This window comes from Thamnophis sirtalis, unplaced genomic scaffold, assembly GCF_051295495.1.
Source record: "Thamnophis sirtalis isolate CommonGarterSnake01/CBP01778 unplaced genomic scaffold, rThaSir2_p1.2 scaffold_1, whole genome shotgun sequence".
Lineage (NCBI taxonomy): Eukaryota > Metazoa > Chordata > Lepidosauria > Squamata > Natricidae > Thamnophis > Thamnophis sirtalis.
The window spans coordinates 32,168,616-32,193,737 of NW_028261381.1; the positions used below are offsets into that span (position 1 = coordinate 32,168,616).

General features: G+C 39.1%; 1 protein-coding gene across 1 annotated transcript in view; it reads right to left on the reverse strand.

Annotated features, from left to right (window-relative positions):
* GALNT5 (polypeptide N-acetylgalactosaminyltransferase 5) overlaps positions 1-14,858 on the reverse strand; it is a 36,952-nt gene extending 22,094 nt beyond the window's left edge. Inside the window, exons 1-3 of the mRNA XM_087710351.1 lie at positions 13,160-14,858; positions 2,478-2,644; positions 936-1,055 (exon numbers count right to left, since the gene is read on the reverse strand). Of these exons, the coding sequence (XP_087566477.1) occupies positions 936-1,055; positions 2,478-2,644; positions 13,160-14,556 (1,684 nt within the window). The 5' untranslated portion in view covers positions 14,557-14,858. The remainder of the gene's footprint in view (positions 1-935; positions 1,056-2,477; positions 2,645-13,159) is intronic.
* Between the last annotated feature and the right edge of the window lie 10,264 nt (positions 14,859-25,122).

A 25,122-nucleotide genomic window follows, 5' to 3' on the forward strand; every position in this document is an offset into this window, starting at 1 on the left:
TGGGGATACTGGAAGTTGTTTTTAGTTTTATCTGTAACATTAATTTGAAGAATGAATTGGGTTTAATTAAACAATTGAATCCTTTTATGGAGTGGTGTTGATAGTCTCAAGTTCTTAGATTCTTATTTATTCCAAAAGTAGAAAATATATGCATTCTTGGAGCTTACAGGGATGTCCTTGGTATTAACAGTAATTAAGAAGTGTGATGTCATGTCATTGCACCACTTAACAACAGTATTTCTGGCAGTCCCCAGTTACTGTTGTTAAGCTAAGAGTGTGCAGGTTAAGTGAGGACTTCAGATGATTGCAACTTCTGATTTCCTACCAGTTTCCCCACTGACTTTACCTATGGGAATCCAAAACTGCAAATCATGTCCACCTGACAATGAGACACAGCATCAACTGGCCATCCAGGCCAGTTGTTAAGCATTCAGATCACAATCCTGTGACCGTGGGAAATTGTGCCATATGGAACTCTGAGGACCGGTTTATTTTATTCATTTATTTTAGAAAATTTATATTGCCGCTTACTTGCTCACACCGACTAGGTGGCTTACCAGCAATAAAAACACAAAATAGGAAAATAAAAAAACAAGTACAAGTTGTAGTTGTAAGTACAACTACAGTGCTGTCAGAAGTCAGAACTGTCATTAAATGAGGACTGCCTATATTTTATTGTTATTTTTTTAAGTGTAAACTGCTTAGAATAATGAGAGGATAAAGCAAGCCATGACTTGACACAATGTGCAAACTCATTTGAATACAGTGTGTTAGCATCTGTTCCCAGCTAACCAAACCAAGGAACATACTACTTAGTTCCCTTTATTCTAATGAAATTTAAATGAACAAATTTCATTTAACAAACTAGATTGTTCTAATTATTTCTGTACCTTGTAGGGCAACTGCAATTAATCAATCAATGCCAGTCTGCTTACCTTTGGCAATCTCTGCTCCAGCTAGTCTTGCTCGTATTAAACCATGCCTTTCTTTCAGATGAAGAATACGGACCTTTGAAAACTGTGCCATGTATTTGTCTAATTTGTCCTTCAGGTAAGCTAAATTAGAACAGAGGAGAATCATGCATGTGGACTACAGATTGCACCTATTTCAAACTTAACTAATAAAATGGGTCCTCCGTCCCCAAACACTGCCTCCGATACTTGTAAAGGATATTGAAAAATACCAAAAAGTTATTTTCTACCGAGAGTTATTATAGGGGGTAGAAACTGTATATTACTATTACCTCTTAATCAACTGATTATACATCACCCTTACTAAGAAGAATTGATCCAGTAAAATGTTCACAAAGATACACACATACAAAATACCTGTGATTTATATCAACTGGTCTATCCAGAAATCTACAATATTCTTGAGCTGAAGAAGCTTCTTGGATGAGAAGCAAAACGTCTCCAAAAAAAACCCCCTAGAAAATCCAGTTGCCACTTGAAATAAAAGCACCTTTGGGACTATAATATTCTTGCAATCTGAAAAAAATAAACATACCACCTTCTACCTGTCAAGCTGCTTAAAAGTGTCATGGTTGACCGTTTTAAATAATAAAAATCAAGGCTCCTCTAAATGAAACAAGGATTTGGTTAACAGCTATCTCCAAGTTTGCAGTATTCTTTATGTCCCCACAAAAAGGAAGGAATAAAATAGCACTTTTGGGATGAAGAGGCTGCAGAGAATTATTTTTCTTGAAGAGAAAAAAAGGTGAGTTGCCAACCTTTGAAGCAGTCATGAAAATGTTCCTGTCATCAATCAGCTGCTTCTGCCTTACAAAATGGCCCAATGATATTTTCTGGGAAATTATTATTAAAGGAAAAAAGAATTATCTGCACTATCTACAATTGACCAAGTATTGCCAAATCTCCCCCCCCCGCCCGCCCTATAAGGATTTCACAATCTAAAAGTGTTTTTGTCAAAACATTTATGCAATTTCCCCCTCTCTATAGGTCAAAAGCAAATTCTTTCTACTAGGCTTCAGCGGCATACTTAGCTGATCTTCCATACCTTGCACACAAGCATCCAATGATCCCAAAATATTCTGCATGCTTTTAAGTCAAATGCATATGTATGGCACATTTGTTTCTAAATTGTAAGGGGAGGAAAAAATATGATATAATTTAGGAGAAAGGATGGCAGAATCTGGAGACGGAGTGAAAAGAGGGATCAGACTAGAATCCCTACATAGCCACAAAGAACTAACTGCTGTTGACTCTTATCCAAGCAGGTGCCAATCATTAGTTGAGGAGATTCCTGTGCATAGGCATGAGAAGCAAGTATTGGACCTTCATGGATGGACTTGACATATGGGGGCCAACTGAAGCAAAATAAGGCCATTTTGACATTTCAGAGAAATGTATGGGATGCATTGGAGAACCTCAGTAACTTCTCTCATGATGAAAAAAAAATGTTTTGTTTTCAAACAGCAAATTATCAAATGGCATGTTGATTCTAAGATGCTGACTTACCTCTTGTGCTAAAATCATCCACCAAAATAATTTCTTTAATCAATTCAGGGGGGGACCGGTTGAGGATACTATGGACAGAACGCAGGAGAGTGGACCATACTTCATCAACAAAGCACATGATAACACTAGTGGTGGGAAGGTCATTGTGGACAAGAAGATCTGAACATCTGGAGCAAAAGAAATTAATAGCATAGCATAATATAACATAAATAAACACTTGATACAAGCTTACTGGTAGAAGTGAACATTAACTTATCTAATTGCCATAAAAACTTATTTTACTGGTATTTTCTTCTGAGGACGAGAGTTGAGCACTAAAAAATAAATTCTAGTTACTATATTTTTCAGAGTGTAAGACGCACCAGAGTATAAGACGCACCAAGATTTTGAAGAGGTAAAGTTTTTAAAAAAGTTTTTGCACTCTGTAGGCCTCCCAAACCTTCTGCACACCTCATTTTTTGTGAAAAACAGGGCATGAGGAGTTTGAGAGGCCTGTAAAGTGCTCCTGGGGGCTGGGAAAGAGCAAAAAACAGCCCGTTTTTCCATAAAATGGGCCAGTTTTTGCAAAAAAAGGGGGGCATGCATAGCCTTTAGGATGCTTGTAGAGCCGGGGGGGGGGGGAGATGAGCAAGAAAGTCTCTTTTCCACTCATTTTTGCCCTCCCCAGGCCCAAGAAGCCTGCACATTCATTTTTGTGAAGGGTGCATGGTTTTGGGAGGCCAAAAATGCTGTATTCAGTGTATAAGACACATCCAGATTTTCACCCTCTTTTTTTGTGGGGGGGAAGTGCATTTTATACTCCAAAAAATATGGCAAATAATACCTCTCAAAATGCAAACACTTCCTCTCTGGCAATTAAAAGTTGTGGAAAAGAAATCTGAGCGTAAAGAAAGGAAAGCTATCACTTGAGTACCTGAATCCAATACAGCTAACAGCATCAGCTGTTAAGCATTGCTAGGCATCTGCTTAATGGAAATTGAGAAATAGTTATGACATAATCCTATAATACATCTCAATGTAGTGGGGAGCATTGTGAACAGTTATGCCTGCTCAGTTGCTGTCCATATACTCTCTAGTTAGGGCATTTGAAGGTTATTCTTAACTCTTTCTTCTGATAATTTTTTTAACCTCAAAATTAAAGTTAGATTGTTTGATTTCAAATATAAACTGTTTCTTCCATGATCAGACAGTGACAGGTGCATATCTGTCATATCTTCTTCTGCATAGCCAACCAGGTGAAGACAACAAATAAATGAGCATCAGGGAGGAAGAGGATTTGTTCAAGTGAAAAGGCCTAGTTTAGGATTACAAACGGAATGCTCTGGCACCAATTCCATCGGCTGACCTTGACTGCAACTGCACAAATACTATTGTAACTAAACAGTGACTGAGTTTCTGACAAAAATATCACAGTGAGAAATCCTTCCATTTACAAAAAGGCCACTTTTGGGGACTATGAGTTGCTTTTCACTGAAATTCACATAATTTTTGCCCGAACCTGGGCCAGAAGTGGAAGCATCTCAATAAGACATGGTCCCCAGTCTTTAGCACTGTCAATTTCGGTGCCTACAGTGTGCCTATGTGCTAGATACAAACCATAAATTACCGTTGCGTCTTCATGCCACACAAGATCCAATTTACATTACATCAAAAGAACAGAACCCGCTGGTGCAGAATTTTTTACACATTCTAAATTTAAAAACCAAGCTTTTTCTGGCCCCTTTTAGTAAGAGCATTTTTCAAGTCCTTAACTCAGACACTCACAATATCTCATTCCTGAGTGAAAATTTCAGATCCTCATTAATTTCTAGATGGGCCCAGACAGATTTGCCTGGTTCTCTTCAACTGTCAAAAGAATACTGAAAATAGAGGGATTAGGAGAAAGAGAAAGCTTAGTATACCAAAGAGCAGATGTAGAACTTTTAAAGTTCAACTTAAAATCCAGATTTGTGGCCTAGTTTGACTGCTTCAGTTTTGAGAGACATACTGTTGCTGTTCAGTCACTAAGCCATATCCTATTCTTTAGAACCCCATGGATCATAACACACCATGCCCACCCTGTCTTCCATTGTCTCCCTGAGTTTGCCCAAACATCAATGATACTATCTGCCCGTCTCATCCTTTGTCGTCCCCTTCTCCTTTTGCCTTCAATCTTTCCCAAATTTTTTACCAATGAGTCTTTCTTCTAATTCTTCTCATTGGTGGTCAAAATATTTGAGCTTCGAGATACGTATTGCCAGCTACAAAATAGGCTTTTCAGGCACATCGACATTATATTATCTTAAAATACGTCTTTCTCTTCCTTCCATACCCAGTTCTGAGATTGACTAGAAGATTTTTTTTCAAGAAAACCATGGAGCTTATTGCCATTAGATAGGATGATGAAAAAAACAAGGGGTAAAAAATTCTGCAAATGCCATGAAGTTACTACCCTAAGAAAACAACAAATTCTGTAATGAGATTTTAAAAAATAGAAAAACCCTTGCCAAAAATTTGTGATTGGGGATATGTTTTCCAGTTTCTTCTAAGGGTTGATCAAGAAATGAGAAGACTGCAAAGTGAAAACTATAATGAGGTGTGTTTTCTAAGTAAGGAGACAGGGTTATTATTTACTTTATAATGTTATTGTTAATTTAATAATAACATTACTACTGGTATCCTCAGATAGCTGGGAAGCCTTGGAATAGCACTCTTCCATATTCCACTCCCACGTAAAATGTAACATTTGTCTGATCTAACATTGCATGAAGAAACATGTGACTGGAGATAAATACTCTTATAAATTTGTCACAATATTCCAAGCTGGACAAGGTCAACCAAAGCACTTGAGTAAATTAAAAGAAGCTAGATGCAGCCATTCAATGCTACTCTGACCATAAATATCATAGTGATATTATTACTATTAGTCTTCTCATTGTTCCTTCTACTTATGACTGCAGCACTGTAACTTTGCTGCTTGTATCCTTACGATTTATATTGATATTGTTTCCTGATTGCTTATTTGTACCCTATGACTATCATTAAGTGCTGTACCTTATGATTCCTGATGAATGTATCTTGTCTTTTTATGTACACTGACAGCATATGCACCAAAGACAAATTCCTTGTGTGTCCAATCACACTTGGCCAATAAGAATTCTATTCTATTCTATTCTATTCTATTCTATTCTATTCTATTCTAGCAGAGAAGGGACCCCCATAAAGGACTTCCAACTTAAGTGCTTTCCTGAACAAGAGATAAGTTCAACCACAAAGATTCTATGTTAAGTTTAATTGAGAAATATCCCATACGTGGCACTAACTGTTGATAGAATTTCTGTTTGTATTAATACATCCTTGTCGCTGGCAAAGAATAGTCCCTAGTGGATGATAAAAATAAAAGATCCAGGCTGCAGCCTGGATTTTTATTAGCCAGTTTCTGGTTTAAAATAGCACCCGCCTCCTGTGATCACGCAGGGTGGCCAAAATAGTCTTCAAATCCCAAGGCACCTACATTATTTTTCCAGAGGAAAATCTTTGTTTAAAAAAAAAAAAACAGGGTTGGCAATCACAATGTGTTATAAGGAAATAGAAGTCAAGAGAAACGAAATAATTTATGAAGAGCAAATACTGTGGATTTTGTGGTACAAGGAAACTAAATGCAAAGCAAATGTAAACTGTGTGTAAACTGGAAGCATGTAATACCTAATGTTTTCCAACTGCCCAGAGATTACAGCGTCCAGAAGTCTCAGCCAACATTGCCCCGGATCTCCTGGGAGTTGTAATCCTGATTTAATAAAAACCCAACCATTCTCAACTCCATTTTGTCAGCTGTCCCTGAATCACATGTGGTTGGTGGTTCTGTTTCATCAATAAGGGGAACTTTTCTTTCTAATCAGTCCCCAGCTCCATTTTATTTTCAGTGCCTTTCTCCTGGCTTGGAATTGAACCAGATGGATTTTTCTTTCAACGATGGGAATCGGTTTGGAAAAGGCTGTATTAAGAAAGGGCAGAGTAAATCACTGAATCTACCTCTCTATAAATGTGTTCCACTACTACGATTACCTAACACTACAGATTGATCACTGAAAATTCCTTAGCAGAAAACTGCAATGTGAGTTTATGGAAGTTATTTTTTATTCTTAACACAATTCTTACACAAGCAAACCTAGTTTTATTTCAGCTGGGAGGGGAAAAAAACAACAACTTGATTTCCAGTGCACTCTAGTGGTTGCCGGTTGGAAATGTGAGATTTCAGAATGAATTAGTTTTGGTACTCAGAAGAAGATAAGAATGTCAGGAAGATAGCAAGAACCTTTTAGCTATAAAGCTCCAGTGATAGTGACAAAACCCTAAAACATTCTGCATCAGTATCTGAGTGTCATGTGACACACTGTTCTTACAAAGAATTAGTAAAAAGGCTACCCTATGATACTTTGCTGCCATGTATGCCCCAGGTTATGAGCGCAGATCGCACACACTTTTAACTAGGCCAAGGTACTTTCAAAAACTTTCATTTTAATATAGTTTTAATACAATGTAAAATAACAATTCACAATTGTCCTTGAAACTGTCCTCCAGAGTCTCTACCAGATGAATAGGGAAGGACAGAAATGTTCAAATTATTTTCTCCTTATTGTTTATTATTGCATTTTTTAATGTGTGGCAAAGACTTTATTTTAAGCCAAATGTTTAAAAACATTGCTACATCTTGTGCTCCTTCCAACATATTTTTTCTACTTACATTTTTACACGCTTTCAAACTGCTAGGTTGGCAGAAGCTGGGACAAGTAATGGGAGCTCAGTCCATTACGCGGTGCTAGGAATTTGAACCACCTTTCAACTGCCTACCTTTCTGATCGGCAAGCTCAGCATCTTAGCCACTGAGCTATTGCGTCCCTATTATTATTTTCCTAGCTACTTTCCAACAAATGGGGAAGCTTGATTGGCTTAATGATATGATTCACTTCATATGTTCATTTGTTCATTCATTCATATTTATTTGTTGCCCATCTTGTATCCAAAGACTCTGGGATGATTACAACAAAAAAAGACATTGAAAAAACATTAAAATCATCCATTATAAAAATAAAACAAATAAAAAACAACTGTGGCAAAAATGATTACAAAAAATTGGGTCTGGTCACATGATGACTGTCTTTACAACAGCCCCAATTTACTATGGAAATTGGAGTCCCAATTGCGTCCATAAATCAAGGACTTATCTATATCGTATTGCTTTTTTAAACAATTGTTTTATTATCTATTTATCTATTTTATTAATTGTGAGATACTCTGGAACGGGAATAAATTGAAAAGAAATATATAAACGTCTCAAAAAAAAAAATTGCAATTCTTGCTATATGACTACCAGACCTATATAAAGCAAAGAGTACTACTGCACAAATAGACTACTATTCTAAGAGGAAGGCCTCAGTGTTATTTTTAATGTTGTTAAGGATGTTACAATAATCCATGGGTAATGTTATATCCATTCCAGATCACAAAATGTTGAACTACAGGTAGTTCTGGATTTACAACCACAATTGAGCCCAAAATTTCTGTTGCTAAGTGAAACATTTGCAAAGTGAGCTTTGCCTCATTTTACGACCTTTCTTTCCACAGTTGTTGTTAAGTTAGTAACATGGTTGTTAAATGAATCTGGCTTCCCCATTGACTTTGATTGTCAGAAGGTCACAGAAGTTGATCACATGGCCTCCGGACACTGCAACTGGCATAAATATGAGTCAGTTGCCAAGTGCCTAAATTTTAATCAATGGTCATAAGTAACTGCAATGGTCATTAGTAACTTTTTTCAGTGTCACTGTAACTTTGAACAGTCACTAAATGACCTGTTGTAAGTTGAGGACTACCTTTAGTAGCTATCAAGTCAAGGGCTAAAGATATTCCAGAAAGAGAGCCTCATAGAAGTGACAGCTACAGAAATAGGAAATACATGCAGTTGAGAATTTTGCTTAATTTTGTTTATTTATTTTTTATTTAATGCTGTCCATCTCCCCTATAAGGTGAATGGAAAGCAGATGTTTGCATGACAAATATACATCCACTTCAAAAATCACAAATAAAGGGTACAGATTCTTCAGTCCCTAGAAACGCATTAATATCCCTGCAAACCTAGAGCCAGTCTTCTTTAAGTGCTCAGTCTTTAAAGAATAAACACGGATGAAGTGTGGTGGGAGTAGACTTGCCTGAAATGTATATAAATGCAAAAAGGTGAAGGAACATAGCAAGTTGCCTTATACTGAGTCAGACCATTGTTCCCAAGAATGCTTTCAACAGTAGAAAATGGGCGCATTTAAAGTGCTCCAGTATGTATATTGTTTTGTTTTGTTTTGGCAATTCCATGCATTATATCCCTCCTCATATAGCCAAAGTAAAATGCAGCAATGTCAAAAGAAAACAAAATTCACTTATATCCAGACAAGACTTTAATTTCTAGGAATACCAGTATTACTAACGATGTTCAAGTGTTTTGTTTGCATATACTTAGTAGAATAAATTGATTTGTTTGGAGAACTGGCGCCCTTTAGAAAAAAGAGGGGGGGGGAAAACTACTTGCAAGACTGTTTTTCCAGTCATGTTGTCCAAATAAAAGCTTTTCCTCCTCCCCCCCCAACACAGTCAGCAAACACCGACAGCCTCAAAGTAAGCAACGTTTCAATGTGACCCACTAAACCTATCAAAGAAGTACCGCAGAAAATCTGTAGATCTCTAGCCGGTGATAAAGATTTCTCTCATTTCATTGACTTTGTTATTTTACATCCTGCTGGTTTAGAAAAAAAAATAGAAGAGTCAAAGGTTTTGGTCAGGTCTTCTCTGCATGAACAAAAGGCTGAAGGGAAAGCATTTTTCTCTATTTCTATTTGCAATTCAGCTAAGGGTTTGATGGATGCCTTAAGGGAATCTTTACCCCTTAGGCTAATATATCTTCCAGCAGATCTTGAGAAGGCCAGGGCAACTTACCAAAGAACTCCTCCCACAGAGAATCAGTTCCTCTGATCATTTTTCACCAATGTTTGATAGGGTGGTTGATCCTATCCTCCCAACCTAGATGGAAAACTATTTTTTTTTTGTTCTGTTGGGAAAATAGTGGATTGTAGCTCAATGCAGCATGTCTGTTTTACATGACAAGGCTCTTAGTTCAATGACTGGCATCTCTGATTAAAACCCAGATCAAATAGCAGTTGATGGGAAACATTATTCTCTGTCCTTTGCCATTCTGGGCTTCATAGTCTATTCAGGTAATCCTGTTGCATTTGAAAGCCTTCACTCTGTTAAGGTGGCCCTGAAGGCTGCCCAAATATTGCCATAATGCACCACTATCTCTGCCTAAACCCAAGGATATCAAGTACCAGTCACAATACGACAACAGTCCATTGTACAAATAATCTGATTTATAAAGTGAATGCCAATCTCCAGTTTCTGCAGGCGATATACCAACATGTATCTATGACAACATTCAAGACAGATTATTTGAAGGCTCTCTGGTGCCTTTATTAATGTCCCCATGCTTCAAGATGTTAAAGACAACATTTGTTGGCCTATCTACTTTAAAGTTCAGTTAGACTGTCAGGCAAAAGGGGAAATGGGAAACAGCTTTTAGGTAGAAGAATTTAACCCAAATATGAAGGGCTAATTACCTTCCTCAAAGGCCTCTGGAAACTCACATGTTTTGCATTGCTTTAATGGAGGGGTCAAATTTATCTATCATAATATTTCTGTACTGCTCAAACATTTTACAGTTTTTAAAAAGAGAGCATCCTTGCAAAAAAAATTACAACTGGAGCTCAAGTCAAAAAGTTCAGGCCAAAATCTTGATGGAAAAGTTGGTTCCCATCGGAATGGGGTCTTTCATCTCCTAGCATTGGCTGCCCCTCCTTCTCCGCCAGCATTTCTCCTCGGGCAATTCTCCTCGGATGGCACACCCTCACCCCTTTGCCCTCGGCAATGGGCCACTGCCCCTCCATCCCACAAGCTTCAGTGCTGCCCATTCACCATACAGGAGGTTTTGTTCTGGGTTTTTCACCGCCTGGGACAGTTAGTCGCCATAGCTTTACAAACCACATTTATCGTTCCCATAGCTTTACAAACACAAGTAAGATGAGGGCTCTCCCACCACCCCCTCAGAGCCCCAAGTCTTCCCTAAATGAAGATGCTCTGTAAGAGCCCCTTAAACTCAAATAGGGTGAGCAGTCTTCTTAAGGAGATTGATTCTGCAACTCAACAGTTACTAAGTCATGTGTGCTTTTTAGGTTAAAACAGCACCGGGTATTTTCTATATTAGGTACCAGAAACCTACTGTTTAAGACACATAAATGCTGCTTTAAATATATGCAATTCCCAAATCAGTGCACTTCTCTCTATAAGCCGATTATCATGCATGGGTAATACTGTTTTCCACGTCTCTGAAAGCCTGTGTTAAAATGAAATAATGACAGTTCGCCACTGATTTGATTCTGTGGCTGAGTTCACACATCACAGGAAGCTATATTACGATTGTACTGGTTTGAGGGGATGGTGGCTTATATTGTTTGAACTAAGTCACCAAGATTTGTAAACTATAGCTTTCAGCTTAGTACTATACAATTCTTTCTCCCTACAACACCTAATTGAACTTCTTTTTTTAATAAAAAGTAATAATAACAGAATTATAACCGAAAAAAATGACATTTAAACAAAGGAAAGGATGCTAAATACAGAAGCAGGATGAGGACTGGAGAACTATGTAATGCATTCATGCCTGGGAACAATATTTGGAGAAAACTAATTAAGGTTAACTTCAGACCAACAATCAACTAAGCAATACTCCAATCAAGAAAATGCCAAAGAGCCATCAGTAAACAGGCCAACCAAAGAATCCCTAAAACCAACCCCACCCACACAGACTGGCAAGCCAACAGAATATAAACTGACTGCAAACAGCACTCCTTACTAGCACTGATGATGTTACCTAGTTAACGTAAAGAATCGTCTGTAAGAAAACAAGCAGGCTTAGAGAGCACCAAGGACCCCTCTAAAAGAAATTCATTTATAAAATTTAAATACTGCCTATCTCACTCAAAGTGACTCTGGGCAGTTTACAGAAAACTATGTGTTTCCTGTAACTGGATGTCTCTGACCCTTTACTGGTTTAGCATCAGGGGCAGTGATGGATACTCCTGAAACTGGTTTCAAACTTCTGTTTTCTGTTTGAGATGATAGCTGCCAAAGCAAAGTTCTTCTTGCAGGAAAATTGCTCCTCCAAGGGCCAACTTTGTTCTTTGAAATAAGCAGAAAGGAAATCCTTGTGTTCTATATTCAAGGCTACACAAATAGTTTATATGTGTGTATGTCTGGTTGTGTTTACACAATTCAGCACATCACTCAGTGTTAACTTTTTTGGTAGTGATGATATCTAATCTGATGGGCCAGTTTCCAATTTCCATGCACATCTTAGTATCAGCATGAATATTCTAGTTGTACAGTTCCACTAACAAGATTCCAGATATAAAAATCCATAGCTATGTTTCAACTGTGACACACCATTTTAAATGCACTCATCTCACAAAATTATGTACACTCACCAGAAAATTGGATAAAGCAAATATCCTACGACTAATTTCTAAACAAACTTTAAAAGGATTGCATTGTTCACTTGCCCAATGTACTTCTACTAAAATACTAAAAAAATACTAAATTCAAAGTACTCAAAGCACTCTTAAATCCTTAAACAATTTGAGATCTTGCTATTTGAGCTTCAAGGTTAACATCTGATATTCTGTATTTTTTTAAGTATTGGGGGAGGCCTTTTCTAGATCATGGCCTCACATTGTTTGGATGCCCCCCCCCCCGAAAAGCATGAATATTATTGGCTTTGAGGAAAATTTTAAAGATGAATTCCACTCTACATCTTGCTAATTATGATTATTACTAATTTGCTGATATAAATGTATGTAATATATATTTAGTGAAGTACTTTTGTGAATATTGTATATTTAAAATAGTATCTCTTTCTGAAGGACTACATCTGAACCAGGGATCTTTACCCTTTTATCTTATTTTAGATTTTATCCTGTCTTTATTTTTCTAAATAATTCAAGGCTGTGAAGATACCTAATACTACTCCACTTTTCCCCACAACAAACACCCTGTGAAGGGAGTTGGGTTGAGAGGCAATGATTGGCCCAAAGTCATCCAGCCGACAGGAGATTTTTGGTTTCTAATCGGTTGATTTAATCACTAGACCAAACTGTCTTTTGTTTGTTTGTTTGTTTGTTTCATAGAGACTTCCTACAAACCTTTAGAGAGTCACTAGACCAAACTGCCTTTTGTTTGTTTGTTTGTTTGTTTGTTTGTTTCATAGAGAGTCCCTACAAACCTTTTTGGAGGGGAGGGAAGGGTATTTTCCACTCATCTCACACAAAATGGCAGGGTGGAATGTAATACTTAAATGCATGTTACATATTTAAATGCATACAAATGTTATTACAAAGCAAATCAATTATGCTCAATGCAGTTATCAAATACTGTATGAAAAAATAACTGTATAGTATAATAATATTTATATAATATATCCAAATTCATGGACGCCATGAAATCTATCCTCAGGCCTCCAAGAATTCCTGCTCTAGACAAGCATTTGATAAATCAGTAATTGCACAAGCCCAAATGGATACTATGCAGCATAAGTAATTGCAGCTTACCCAGCAGGCCTTGTGTCATCAATGGCACGATCAACTGGGATTAAGTCACTGAGGTAGACATTGAAATTCCCTTCATTCCATCTCTTTTTGGCTTCTTCCTCCTTCTCACCAGGGACTTCAGCAGGGCGCCCAAATTGACCAGGTGCTCTGGGGTCTCTTGGGGTCAGGGTCCTATCAATCGTTAACACTTTGTGCATCCTAGTATTTTCTGCGAAATCCACATTACCCCTATTAGGTTTGGGGAATTGCCCTTTGCCCGCTAAATGGCCTTTATCAACCTTCCCCAATGCTCCTCCTCTGGCAAGGATCTCTTCTGCGGACACAGCTTTAATAAGGCCTTCTATTTGGGTTGCATTGGTGGCTTTCCCCTTATTGCCTGGCAACTTAATATACTTTCCCATAGATTTAAATCCTTTGGTGCTGGCTTGGAGATGCTGAATTGCTGGGAAAACCATAGGGACCAGCTCCTTGGTTATAAAGACCTGTTGCTTTTCTGATAGAATATCCTTTGCATTCTTCCTCCTTGGCAGGTTTCCTGGAGCTTTTTTATTCAGGGAGACTTCATTCTTCTCTGATGTTGAGGTATTTAGCTTGCCTGCAGGTAAATCCCACCTTTTTGTGACCTCAGGAACCTCTATCACTCTTACTAGCCCCCCAGTCCTGTTGGCTTTGAGAAGACCAGGATTGGCCTGCCATTCCTCAGGCATGTTTCCAGGGGGGACACCACGTTTAAACTCAGCCAAAGCCCCTTTATCTGTCAACTCCGCGAGCACTAACAACTCCATTCCTCCGGCGCTCTTCTGAGCTGGCACCTTCTGCAGGGCTCCGTTTGGAAGAGTTAGGTTGACAGGGGCTCCCCCTCCAGCCACTATTAAGTGGGACTCCTGTTCACGTAGAGCCAGAGCTGTCTTTGCCTGCCGTGGGTCGCCGCCGGTGGCTGCCGCCCCATTGACTTTCTTCTCCGGGGCACGGGGCACGGGTTGAGCGGGCGGTCCCGGCCGTTTCAGCGGGAGTATGTCACGCAGGCCGGGTATTTTCCCGGGCGCTGCTTTGGCCGGGGTCGCGCCGGGGGATAAACGCTGCCCTCTCCCTTCCGCGTCCCGGCCAGCATCTTCGCTGTTCCTAGAAAGCTTCTCCCCGTCTTGTCCCGGGAACGGCGGGTAAGCTTCGGGCGCCTCTCGGGACCACCGCCCCGGGCCATGCTCGGAGTTGCGCCAAACTCGCCCTGCTGGCCCCTTTTCTTCTCCCCTCATCTCTCCTTGCAGCACTTTGGTGCCGCTCTCGCCGAAGGACAACTTGAGGGCTGCCATGTCAAAGATCAGCCAAACCACCGAAGCTGCGAAGATCAAAGCCAGGGCTCTCCCGCTGCCTCGGCAAACCTTCCGGAATTTATTCATTTCGGAGAAAGTTTGCCTCGCTTCTGGAAAACGCTTTTCTTCCGGCCGACCCCGGGCCTCCTTAACCTACAGAGGCAGCAAGAGGAGCGCCACGCGGAGCCCCCTCGCCCTGGAGTTCTCCCGCATCTCGAGCTAGGAGAAGTCGCCTGTTGCGCTTTGCCTGCGTGGCATATTTATAGCGCGGCATCCACGTCTCCTCGGCTTCGCGTGGCGGGCCTTGCAGCCGCATGTCCTCAGCCAGCCAGTCAGCCTGCAACCAGGGCCCGAGCGGCCGGAGGTGCAGATTGCAGTCTCTTCTTAGGAGTCCCTTTCCTTTTTCTCTCGGCTGCCTGGGGGATTCTCCAGTCTACTTGCTTGGGGGGGGGGGGCGGGGGAGAGATATTAACAGGAGGCTGCAGGATCAGCTGGAGAAACTGATCCCAGCCACCGCCCCCACCGCCCCTGCCCAAGCTGGTTTTCTTTCTCTGTAATTCGACACCAGAGAGAAAACAAACTGCAAACTTCTTACCGCTTTGGCGTGGCCTCTGCTACTACCTTCCGAGATCTCAGATAACTTTGGAAAATCATACCCAAACGCCAGAAACCAGCCTGGTGCCTGCCCGTGTCTGTGTGTATGGGGCTCACCATGGAAGTCATGGGGGAAATTTTCTTCAGAAGATCCCTTGCACGATCTTGAATGATTCTTATGTTTAATCATTAACTGCCCACCCTTTTCCTCTTCTTTGGCAAGCCACGGTTTGTTTCATCGTGGTTTATCGAATACATGTGCTGAGTTCAGAGGTTACGCTAAGGCGCGCAAGGTTCACCCATCACAGCTCGGTGATTTAGCTGACATGCTAAAGCCAGGAGTAAGTAGACCACGTTTCAGCTCAGCATGTTACTCCAGGCGGTCATGGATCAAAAAGATGTGGGTGGGGAGGTTTAAGGGGAAGGGGAGAAAGCGCAGTTTATTCTTACTACTTTCTGATATTTGGAATAGGAGCAACCAATGAGAATGTGTTCAAATTGTGCTTACTTTTAAGGCTTTCAGGGAGGACTCAAACTTAACAATTAAAAATCATCTGGCCATAAGAGAGACTAGACTAAAAATATTAATGCAATAATAAAATAGGTCAGAAATTTAAAAAACATACAATTCCCTCATGGAACATTTTTAAATGTAGGTGCAAAGCAAATGACCCTCCCTAGGTAGAGGCCTACAGAGATGATGTTCCACTGAAAAAGCTCCTTTTCCAGTGTGGTCTGGTTACCATACTTCCCATCATTCAGAGAAGATTGTATGGGTCTTACTCTCTACTGGGGAGCAGTGTTCTTCCTCATGTCTATGCTCCCAAAAATTACAGTATACCAGCATGGGATTTGCAGTCTGTTGCTGGCCCCAATCCTTCTCTCTGTTAAGTTACTGTAACATAATTCACAGCTGCTCTTGGAGAGACTCAGAAAAGGTGTGTGTGTGTGGGGGGGGGATATCTCAGTCATGGATTGACAATGAGATGAAGGCAATATCGTGGAGCTATGCAGAAACAGATGAATCCAAATCATAAAAAGCCTTTACAAGCGAGCCAAAAGTTAGCCAAAGCTAACATTACTTGGTAGAACTGAATTTAAAACTGCATAGTTATCGGATACAGCCTTTGCTTCTTACTTATTTATCTTGGCTGCTCTGAATGGTGCATGAACAAGAATGCAACATGGGTTCCAAGTGCATGAAAGCAGATACTTGGTAGTTAGTGAGATGTGGCTCAGGAAAGATCTCACTCTAATCTTATATCACAGGTTTAGAACATCTGAAGCTGCAATCCTAAATCTATTTTATCTGGATTGGAAGTAGTTTCCATTGAAATCCATGTGACATATCGGAGTATAAAAAAATGTTGGTTTTAAAATTTAGTAATTTTTTGTGTAGTTTCAGGTGGTATAAAAAGTGATAAAGAAAAGTAGAAATGCATATGTAGTAGTTATCCTGGATGTGGAAGAGCCTTCTACCCAGCACATTAAATAAAAACACAAGGTTCAGTGAAGCTATCCAAGACAACTGCAGTAGAGTGGATTATAGGTTGTCTATTCTTGCTGTAAATGATAGCAGCCTTTATGGACTTAGTTCATAAAGGCTGCTATCCCCAACACATTTTGGCCTGGCAGTATGAATTTAGCCATCATAGAACTAAGCACATGAAAGATTGTTGCTGTACCTTTGGTGCGGTACAAGGAAATAAATTTTAAGTTGCCATGCTGTGGTTTCAAACATCTCTGTGATGCCCTATTTGAATACTAGCTTCTCATACCACCAGCTAGCCACAAATTGCTAAGAATAGTTCAACAACATAAAATAGGGTGTTTTTAGCAGTTTCTCCTGCCTTTCACCCCGTGAATGAATTATTGAAAATAAATAAAGAAGTATGCCCTCACTTTTAAACTATGCTTGCACATGATGAATCATGAAACATTTTAGAGCTGGAAATGACATGATCAAATAGTGCTACCATAAACTTTGCAATGTGGCTTTACCACTCAGCAAATACAAATGTGTGGTTTCTGTTTGTTCAACATAAAATAACAGCTTTTAATTTACTCCAGAACACGAACATTAAAATAATACTGAGGGCCAACCTCACATGGATGTGAAATGTAACATGTAATAAAGGTTTTCCCTTCTTTTCATTCTCTTTTTGAAACAAAAACACAAAACTCAAAATGGAGATCATGGATTGGTGCTTTGTAATAAAAAAATCAAGCCACACCTCACGTATCTACAACAAATATTTAAGATATAGTGTTACAGGATAATGGAGTAGAATATCTGCTTTGCATGTAAAGGAAGTTGAAATCCACCCCTCTGCTAGAAAAATGAAATATCCTGGGAAATATTAAGAAGGCAGAATATTATATTTCCCTGGATAAGAAATGGAGAAACATGTTTTTAGGCAGGAAACAGACTCACTCTTAATAGCCCCCACCTTTGTCAATGGGCCATTTAAAAAGCCTGGGCCTCTATCCTACATAACAAAGATCTCCCCCTTCAGCTCAGAGTGATTGGATTAAGGCATGGCAGTATCGGCCCTTTTACCCATCTCACCACAGGGAACTTGGGAAGAAGCAATGCTCAATCAAACTTGGACTCACAACTTAGAGAGTTGCCCCTGCATGGCCCCATGGGAGTCTGACAACCAATCAGAATACAAGTTCAAGATCAAAGGCCAGAGAGGGCATAAAACCAGGGACTTTCAGCATCTCGCTCTCTTTTCTTCTTCACCCAACATCTGGAAGCATGTGATCCCCCTTTTCAATTCAGGAGCTCAAGCCATGTGAACCTGTCCACCATTAAACCATCTTTCCAAGCAGCCTCCATATTTCTAGTGTCTTTTTCCCTACTTGGAACTGAACCCAGAAGGACATTTCTTGCAACATATGAAATACTGTGCAAATTTGACAATGAGGATTGCAGTAGTAGCACATACTTAACTATACTTTAAAGGAATTATTAACACATTTTAAATTTGAAAGCGAACTGCTAATAAAGCTGGGATTTGATTCCTCTCATCAATGAGGTAATAGTAATGAAATATGAGTATCTACATTTGCCAGTTTGCTTTCAGCTCTGTTAGTTTGTAATCATATAGGCTCCAAACAAAACCTAAACCTTATTTTCTTCCTATACAAAATTACATATATGAAAAATTGTAATTTAGTTTCTGTGCTGAATGATGTTTCTTTCCTCAAGTTAGCAGGAAACCTTTTTAGATATAAGAGAGCAGTCAAGTAACCAATCTAGTATTGACAGTTATTACCACTTCATATTGATATATTTTTATTGTTCTTAAATATTTGATTTTCTGTTGTTGGTTTTCTATTTATTTCTAATGTGCTAGTTTCTTTGCAGAATCTTTTAAAAATGGTATATAAATGACCATCAGAAAATATACATATGATATGCTATTTTCTGAGAAACGGTTATGTCATAATAGGGATAATTATGAGTAGTCTCCTGCAGTTCTTGATCAAGATTTCATACTATTTATGAATACTTTATTGTACATCTGGAGTTTTAAAAGTTTCATCTTTCCATTCCTATTTTGAAACTATTTTTGGCGTATCTGAAGTTTGTGTTTGGTGTGGATTTTTTCCCCTGAATGTTATTTTCACATTGTTTCAATTACACTTAATATCTGATTCAATCATCTACCTTGGTTTACTTTTATTAAACTGTAAACAGAACAAAGGTAAACTGTACAGCTTTGCCTCTGATTGCCTTGTAATCCCCATTTGTACTTCCTTGTTCAAATGCCAAAATGTTGTGTCAGTATTATTGCTGAATTGTCAAATTTATAAAATATTACACAAGGAATTACTTCCAACCCCCCCCCCCCAAAGCAAAAACAATTAGAGATTTTGTGCTTGCCCCTTTAAGAGGTATCAACAAGTGGTTATCTAACTTCCTGCAACTTTTGAAGGTGTGCCCTAATTAGGCATTAGGCAAGGAAGCTTTCATAATTTAAATAAAACTGATGTAGCTTTTTCCCTAGGCCAGGGGTCAGCAAACTGCAGCTCTGGAGCCACATGTGGCTCTTTCCTCCCTCTGCTGAGGCTCCGTCACTGGTCGGTGCCACAATTTTGAGAGGAGTTGCTAGTGTGGAGGGGAGAAAAGCACAGTGCGCCAAAAGACTCTATGGCAAGGGGAGAGTTTTCCAGTTGTCTCCACAATTGATAGGGCTTTTGGTTATGACAGGTAGAGGAAAAAGTATGTCGTGCTAGGAGGAGATTCTATAGTGGGAGAACTGAACTTCTGGTTAGGACCTTTGTGGCTCCTGGTGTTTTCTTTTCTGTGGGAAACGATTCATTAAGTATGTTTTCCTAATGGATGCAAAAATAAAAATGATAGTGGATTTTTTTCTTTAAAAAATCTAACAACTGATTCCACTTTTTTTTTTAAAAGGAGGTGGGTTTTGAAGAACCATAAATTAAATTGGAGAGCATAGCCAGACAAAGAAAACAGTTTAAATGCAATGTATTTGTATAAAAGATCACCTAGAAAATACGAAATTTCTTGTAAAGTTTCCAAGGAAGTTGTATGTATCTGAACAATATAATTATGATTAAACAGTATTCCTGTAAACTGGAATATTACATAGATTATTGTCAGAATAAAATTTAGTAAAAAGGTAAAGGTTCCTCCGCACATGTGTGCTAGTCATTCTCGACTGTAGAGGGTGATGTTTCAAAGCTGAAGAGCCAGCGCTGTCCGAAGAGGTCTCTGTGGTCATTAGGCCGGCATGACTAAACACCGAAGGTGCACAGAACACTGTTACCTTCCCACCAAAGTGGTTCCTATTTTTCTACTTGCATTTTTTACATGCTTTCGAAATGCTAGTTGGCAGAAGCTAGGATAAGTAACGGGAGCTCACTCTGTTATGTGGCGCTAGGGATTTGAACTGCCAAACTGCCGACCTTTCTGATCGACAAGCTCAGTGCCTTAGTCACTGAGCCACCGCGTCCCTATTTAGTAACATTTCATAAAACATTAAAAATCTGCTTTATAAAATCTGATTGGTTGAAACAATTTTAAACAGACCAAGAGGATAGGAATTACTATGTTGGGTTTATAGCACCTGGCTGATATTGTATTGGCTAATCTTGAAAACTGTAGTTAAGAAAATGTAAATTAAGCCTCATTGGCACTTGGAGAACTATATATTTACTGGGATTTTTTTTAATCCTTTGAGAAGCATTTATTTCTATAGAGTAGTAAAACCAAACCAAGCTAAAGACGTATTGATGAAGTCAAGCCTAAAACTATATCTGCTTGAAGTTTGCTCTCCCCTTTGTGATCTCTGTATCCCCTTTTATTGCCTCTGTTCCCAGTCACTGTCAGTTACTGGCCTCCCTTACAAGACAATAGGTGACATAGCCTGACAAATTACATCAGTGGTGGGTTTCTAAATTTTTTAGAATCTCTTCTATAGGTGTGGCCTGCTTTGTAGGAGTGGCTTGCCGGCCATGTGACCTGGTGAGAGTGGCTTGCCAGCCATGTGACCAAGTGGGAGTGGCCAACTTGTAAAATGCGGTGAAACTCACTTAACAATGCTCTTGCTTAGCAACCAAAATGTTAGCTCAAAAACTCTGGCATTGAAGCACGCAAGTCTTAAAGCTGTCAAGTTACAAGGCCCTTGCACCCCTAACCCTTTAGAAAAAAAAACCCAGGGATGTTCAAACTTGACAGCTTTAAGGCTTTAAGGTTTAGATAGGACACTTAGAGGCGGGCGGGGCGATTGGTGAGCCAGCCAATTAGTAAACGGTGGGCGGGGCTAGTGTGCGGACAGGCAGGGGGAGGGAGCTGGAACCGGTTCTAAATCTATCATGATTTAGAACATAATTTAGAATTTTCTAACCATTTGCATTGCAATATGCAAAAGAGAAAAATCCTTGCTGGATTGGTCCATCCATCATTATCTATTATTGTGTTTTTAAGAGTAGCAAAACAGTTGTCTTGAAAAGGCCTATTACAGGATGTAACAGCAACAGCCTGCTTCAGCATCTGATTTCCAGGAAAATATGTCACGTCTGATACATTGCTTACATAGGGATTACATTACAGGTAGTCCTCATTTAACAATTATCTCATACTGCAAATATTCACAGTAATGAAAAAGGAACTTTGTGACCAATCCTCATATTTATTTATTTAGTTTATGGCATAACATGAACGGATTAGCAATATATGTTAATATTTCATTTAGACTAGTAGAATCCTCATATTTATGGCTTTCATAGGTCTGTGAAGCAAAGGAAAGGTGAAATAATATTATAAACACTGTGAGGGTTTAACTGCTTCACTTAATAACCAAGTTGCCAGTCTCAGTTGGGGGTGACTAAACAAGGACTACCTGTATTAACTGTGTATATTGTAAACCAACCATCTCCCTCAGAAGACATGAGTCACACACAGTCACACACGTGCACACACACTTGTGCCTTAAAGTCATCTTGACTCCTGGCAACTCCCTGGACAAGTGCCTGAAGTTTTCATGGCAACATTTTTTAGAAATTTGCCCTTGCCTTCTTCCTCAGCTGAGGGAGAATGACTTGTACACAGTCACCCAGCTGGCTCTGTGCCTAAGGCAGGACTAGAAGTCACAATATCCTGGTGTCTTAATCACTGCACTAAGCTGACTATATGAGGTACCCAGTTGGCTTCAAGGCTTTAATTCAAGTTGCCAGTTATTACCTATAAAATCTGCCTGTTTCCTACTATATATGCCCATCCAGTTACTCTAACAGAATTGGCTTGCTTCCGATCTCTTCAACTAAGCAAAGCAATCTTTTGTGAGGAAGGCACAGAAGAGGCTGTACTTCCTGAGAATACCCAGGAAGATAAATCTATCTCAGCATCTACTTCTGTCCTACTATTGCAGCACCATTGAGAGTGTCCTGACATATGGCATTCTTGCATGGTATGGGAGCAGCTCTGCAGCGGACAAAAAAGCTCAACAGAGAACCATTAAAACTGCCCAGAATATCATCGGGCTCCAGCTACCAGCCCTTCGCATCTCGCTGTTTGAGGAAGTTGCACAACATTCTCAGAGACTCTTCCCATCCTGGTTACAATCTTTTTGGATTGTTGCCTTCTGGCAGAAGATACAGAACAATTAAAACTAGGACCACATGTCTTCTGAATAGTTTTAATCCCAGAGCTATAATTGCACTCAGTAATGAACTAAAGAGCCACCATCAGTGAGCTGTTAGACAGAATTACTTGGTCTGTTGTGGGGATGCTTGGGTGGTTTAGGGGTGGGGAATTTTTGGAGGGGGGTGTTTGGAGATTGTCATGTGTGTTGGGCCTGGTCTCTGGGTGTTATGTGAATTTCGTTGTATGTGTATACTGTGTATATACGTACAATAACAATAAAGTAAATCTAAATCTTGTGGGGCCTTCTATGTCCATTGGAATAGCATCCCACCTGACATCTTTATGGCCCTTGCACGTCCACCTTCAAGCGATCTTTAAAAAACCTTTTTAAAAATAAAACAATCCAGTACCAAATGTTGATTTGGTACTTCAAGGAGGAGAAAAGAATCTGAAAAGTGAATGGAAGAAGGAACAAAGAAAGGTTTGTTAAGGAGAAAAGTGGATTCAGATATAACTTTAGTACTAGTAGTCAAAGAAACTTGATCAATGCAACTGATTTGTACTCTCATTTTCTTTCCAAATAAAAAGCACTGTAGTTAAAAACTAATAATTGAGCATAAGGCAATTCAAATATATGTTTTTGTGAATCCAGAGGCCAGAAAAAGGTTTCCTCACAGGGATATTTGGCCTCACAGAATTTTATGGTGAATCCAAAAATTGTCATCTTCTATTGTGGGCACCAAGTCTGCCTAGCACTGCTTGTTCAGACTTTCTTCTTACAGCCAGCAAGAAGAAAACTAGAATGAGTGTACAACTGGCAATGTTAGAAGCCATTCTTCTAAAAGCAACTTCACTCAATTAAGGTAGAAGTCAAAAATCCTGGGCATCTCCATTAAGTCATCCAGCTACAGATTCTGAACCTTAAATCTTCTTTTGCCCCTGCTAGATGGGGTGAACGGACGAGACAGATGCAGGCTTGTGACAAACAGCAGCTCTTTATTAAGACAACTATGTACAATCCACCACCGCTCCGTTCGACAGCTAGCCCTTTTATAGGGAGATGTCAAATGGCTTGGCCAATCGGCTTTAAGTATTTTCCCGCCAGATCGGAGGACCTTGGTGGAACCTACCATACTGGCTGTCAGTATGTAACAGCCCCTGTTTAAAATCACACAGAAATCCAATGTAAAATGAAATAATGAAGCTTCATATGATTATGGAATTAGGCCCCTTGGTCTGAGATTTAGAATAGAACTGTAATAAAATGAATTAATATAAAATAAGTGAACGTGCTAGTTATTTTACTTACAGATTTACATTTATGTACATATCACTTTTGAGGATAATTCCTTGCAAAGTGACTCCCAAACATTGATTTATTTTTTCACTGTACAGATTACTACTATACAATGTAAAGGAGCTAAGCCTTCTTTGTCTACAGGTAAAAATGCCCCAGAATAGCAAAAGTAGCCGAGCCTTAAATCTACTCAAAAATTAATTCAGCTGCTACCATAGCAAGTCCATAGATAGTTTTTCTTTCCTAGTGTAGTTTCCCTCTCACGCTACGCTTGTTGGAGTCATTAAGTAACTGCTTTGATAATAAGCTACAGAAACAAGTCTGGACAAAGGATATACTGATGCATCAGTGAATATTAGGATTGTTTTGAATATTCATGCAAATTTTGTTAAGTATTTCATGCTCACAATTTCATAATTGAACTCCAAAGCTTAGATGTGTACTATTCACGTGGAAAATTTGTCACTTTGCAACTTCACACTTTACCACTTTGCCAACATTTGCCACTTTACTAATGTTTTGTTAGCAATCACATAAGCGGTAATTAGATGTTAACATTCTTGTATGACTAAAGACTTGTTCCGTGACACAGAGCAGCTAATTATAAGAAAAGCTCTATCTTTCCTGCTTTTTTGGGTAGAGAGCATAGACCTCAGCCTGAATATTTATGCAGCTTTTAAAATTCCAGTCTTGAAAGCAATTTGGACTATCTCTTCCAATGACACACTGATAGAAAGAGATTTGGAAAGATCTCCAGAGGCAGGCTTTTAGATGGAGGCCAATATCAGCCTGATGGACAAATATCCATATTTTTTCACTAAATAAGTTAGGGAACTATTACTTCTGTCATTTCAACTGTTTTCTATCATTTTTTTTTAAACTTCTGCTGCATTTGAGTTTTAAAAAAATCCATTCAGATAGCCATCCTAAAATAGTTCATTAACAAATAAGCACCAACAAACTGTAATAAGGATCCATTTATATAAGAATATTTTAGGATTGCTTCTCCTGGTAGCTCCTCCTTTATTGGCAACAAAAAGTACTTTTACTAGGCGGTATTCACTTTCAGGAAGAAAATATTATTAAATACCTATCAAAGAACTGCTTAGAAGAAGATATTGATAACTGAGGCTACTCAATTAACCATGAAATTTTATTGCAGCTTTGGTGACAATACAATAACTTCTGCTGCATTTCTCCAAGGCCAGCAGAACTGTTGAAATTATTATAAGGCATATTACATATATGTAATTTTTGCATTTTGCATGGTGTCTATCTGAGGCCATTGCCTCATTCTGTCTAATGACAGGATCTGTGTTGCAAAATCTCACTAGAGAACTGAAACAGTGGGTTCTTTGATCAATGCTTACAAATTTTTTAAATCATTTTCCTATTAAGGAGTAGGAGCACACACAAAAAATAGAGTGTAAAAGTAATTGTCCTCTAAAAATGTCTTCATTATAACAGATGAAAAAGTCATAAAGAACTATTCAAGCTTTCTCTTAAAGCTGGGCTTTAAGCAAAAAAGGAAGGCAGAGGAGAGAAAGGAAATTCTTCCTGATAATTGTAATGCCAGTGGTGGGTTGCCAATTTTTTAACTACTGGTTTGGGTGTGCTCACACGCCCGCTCACACGATGCTTCTTT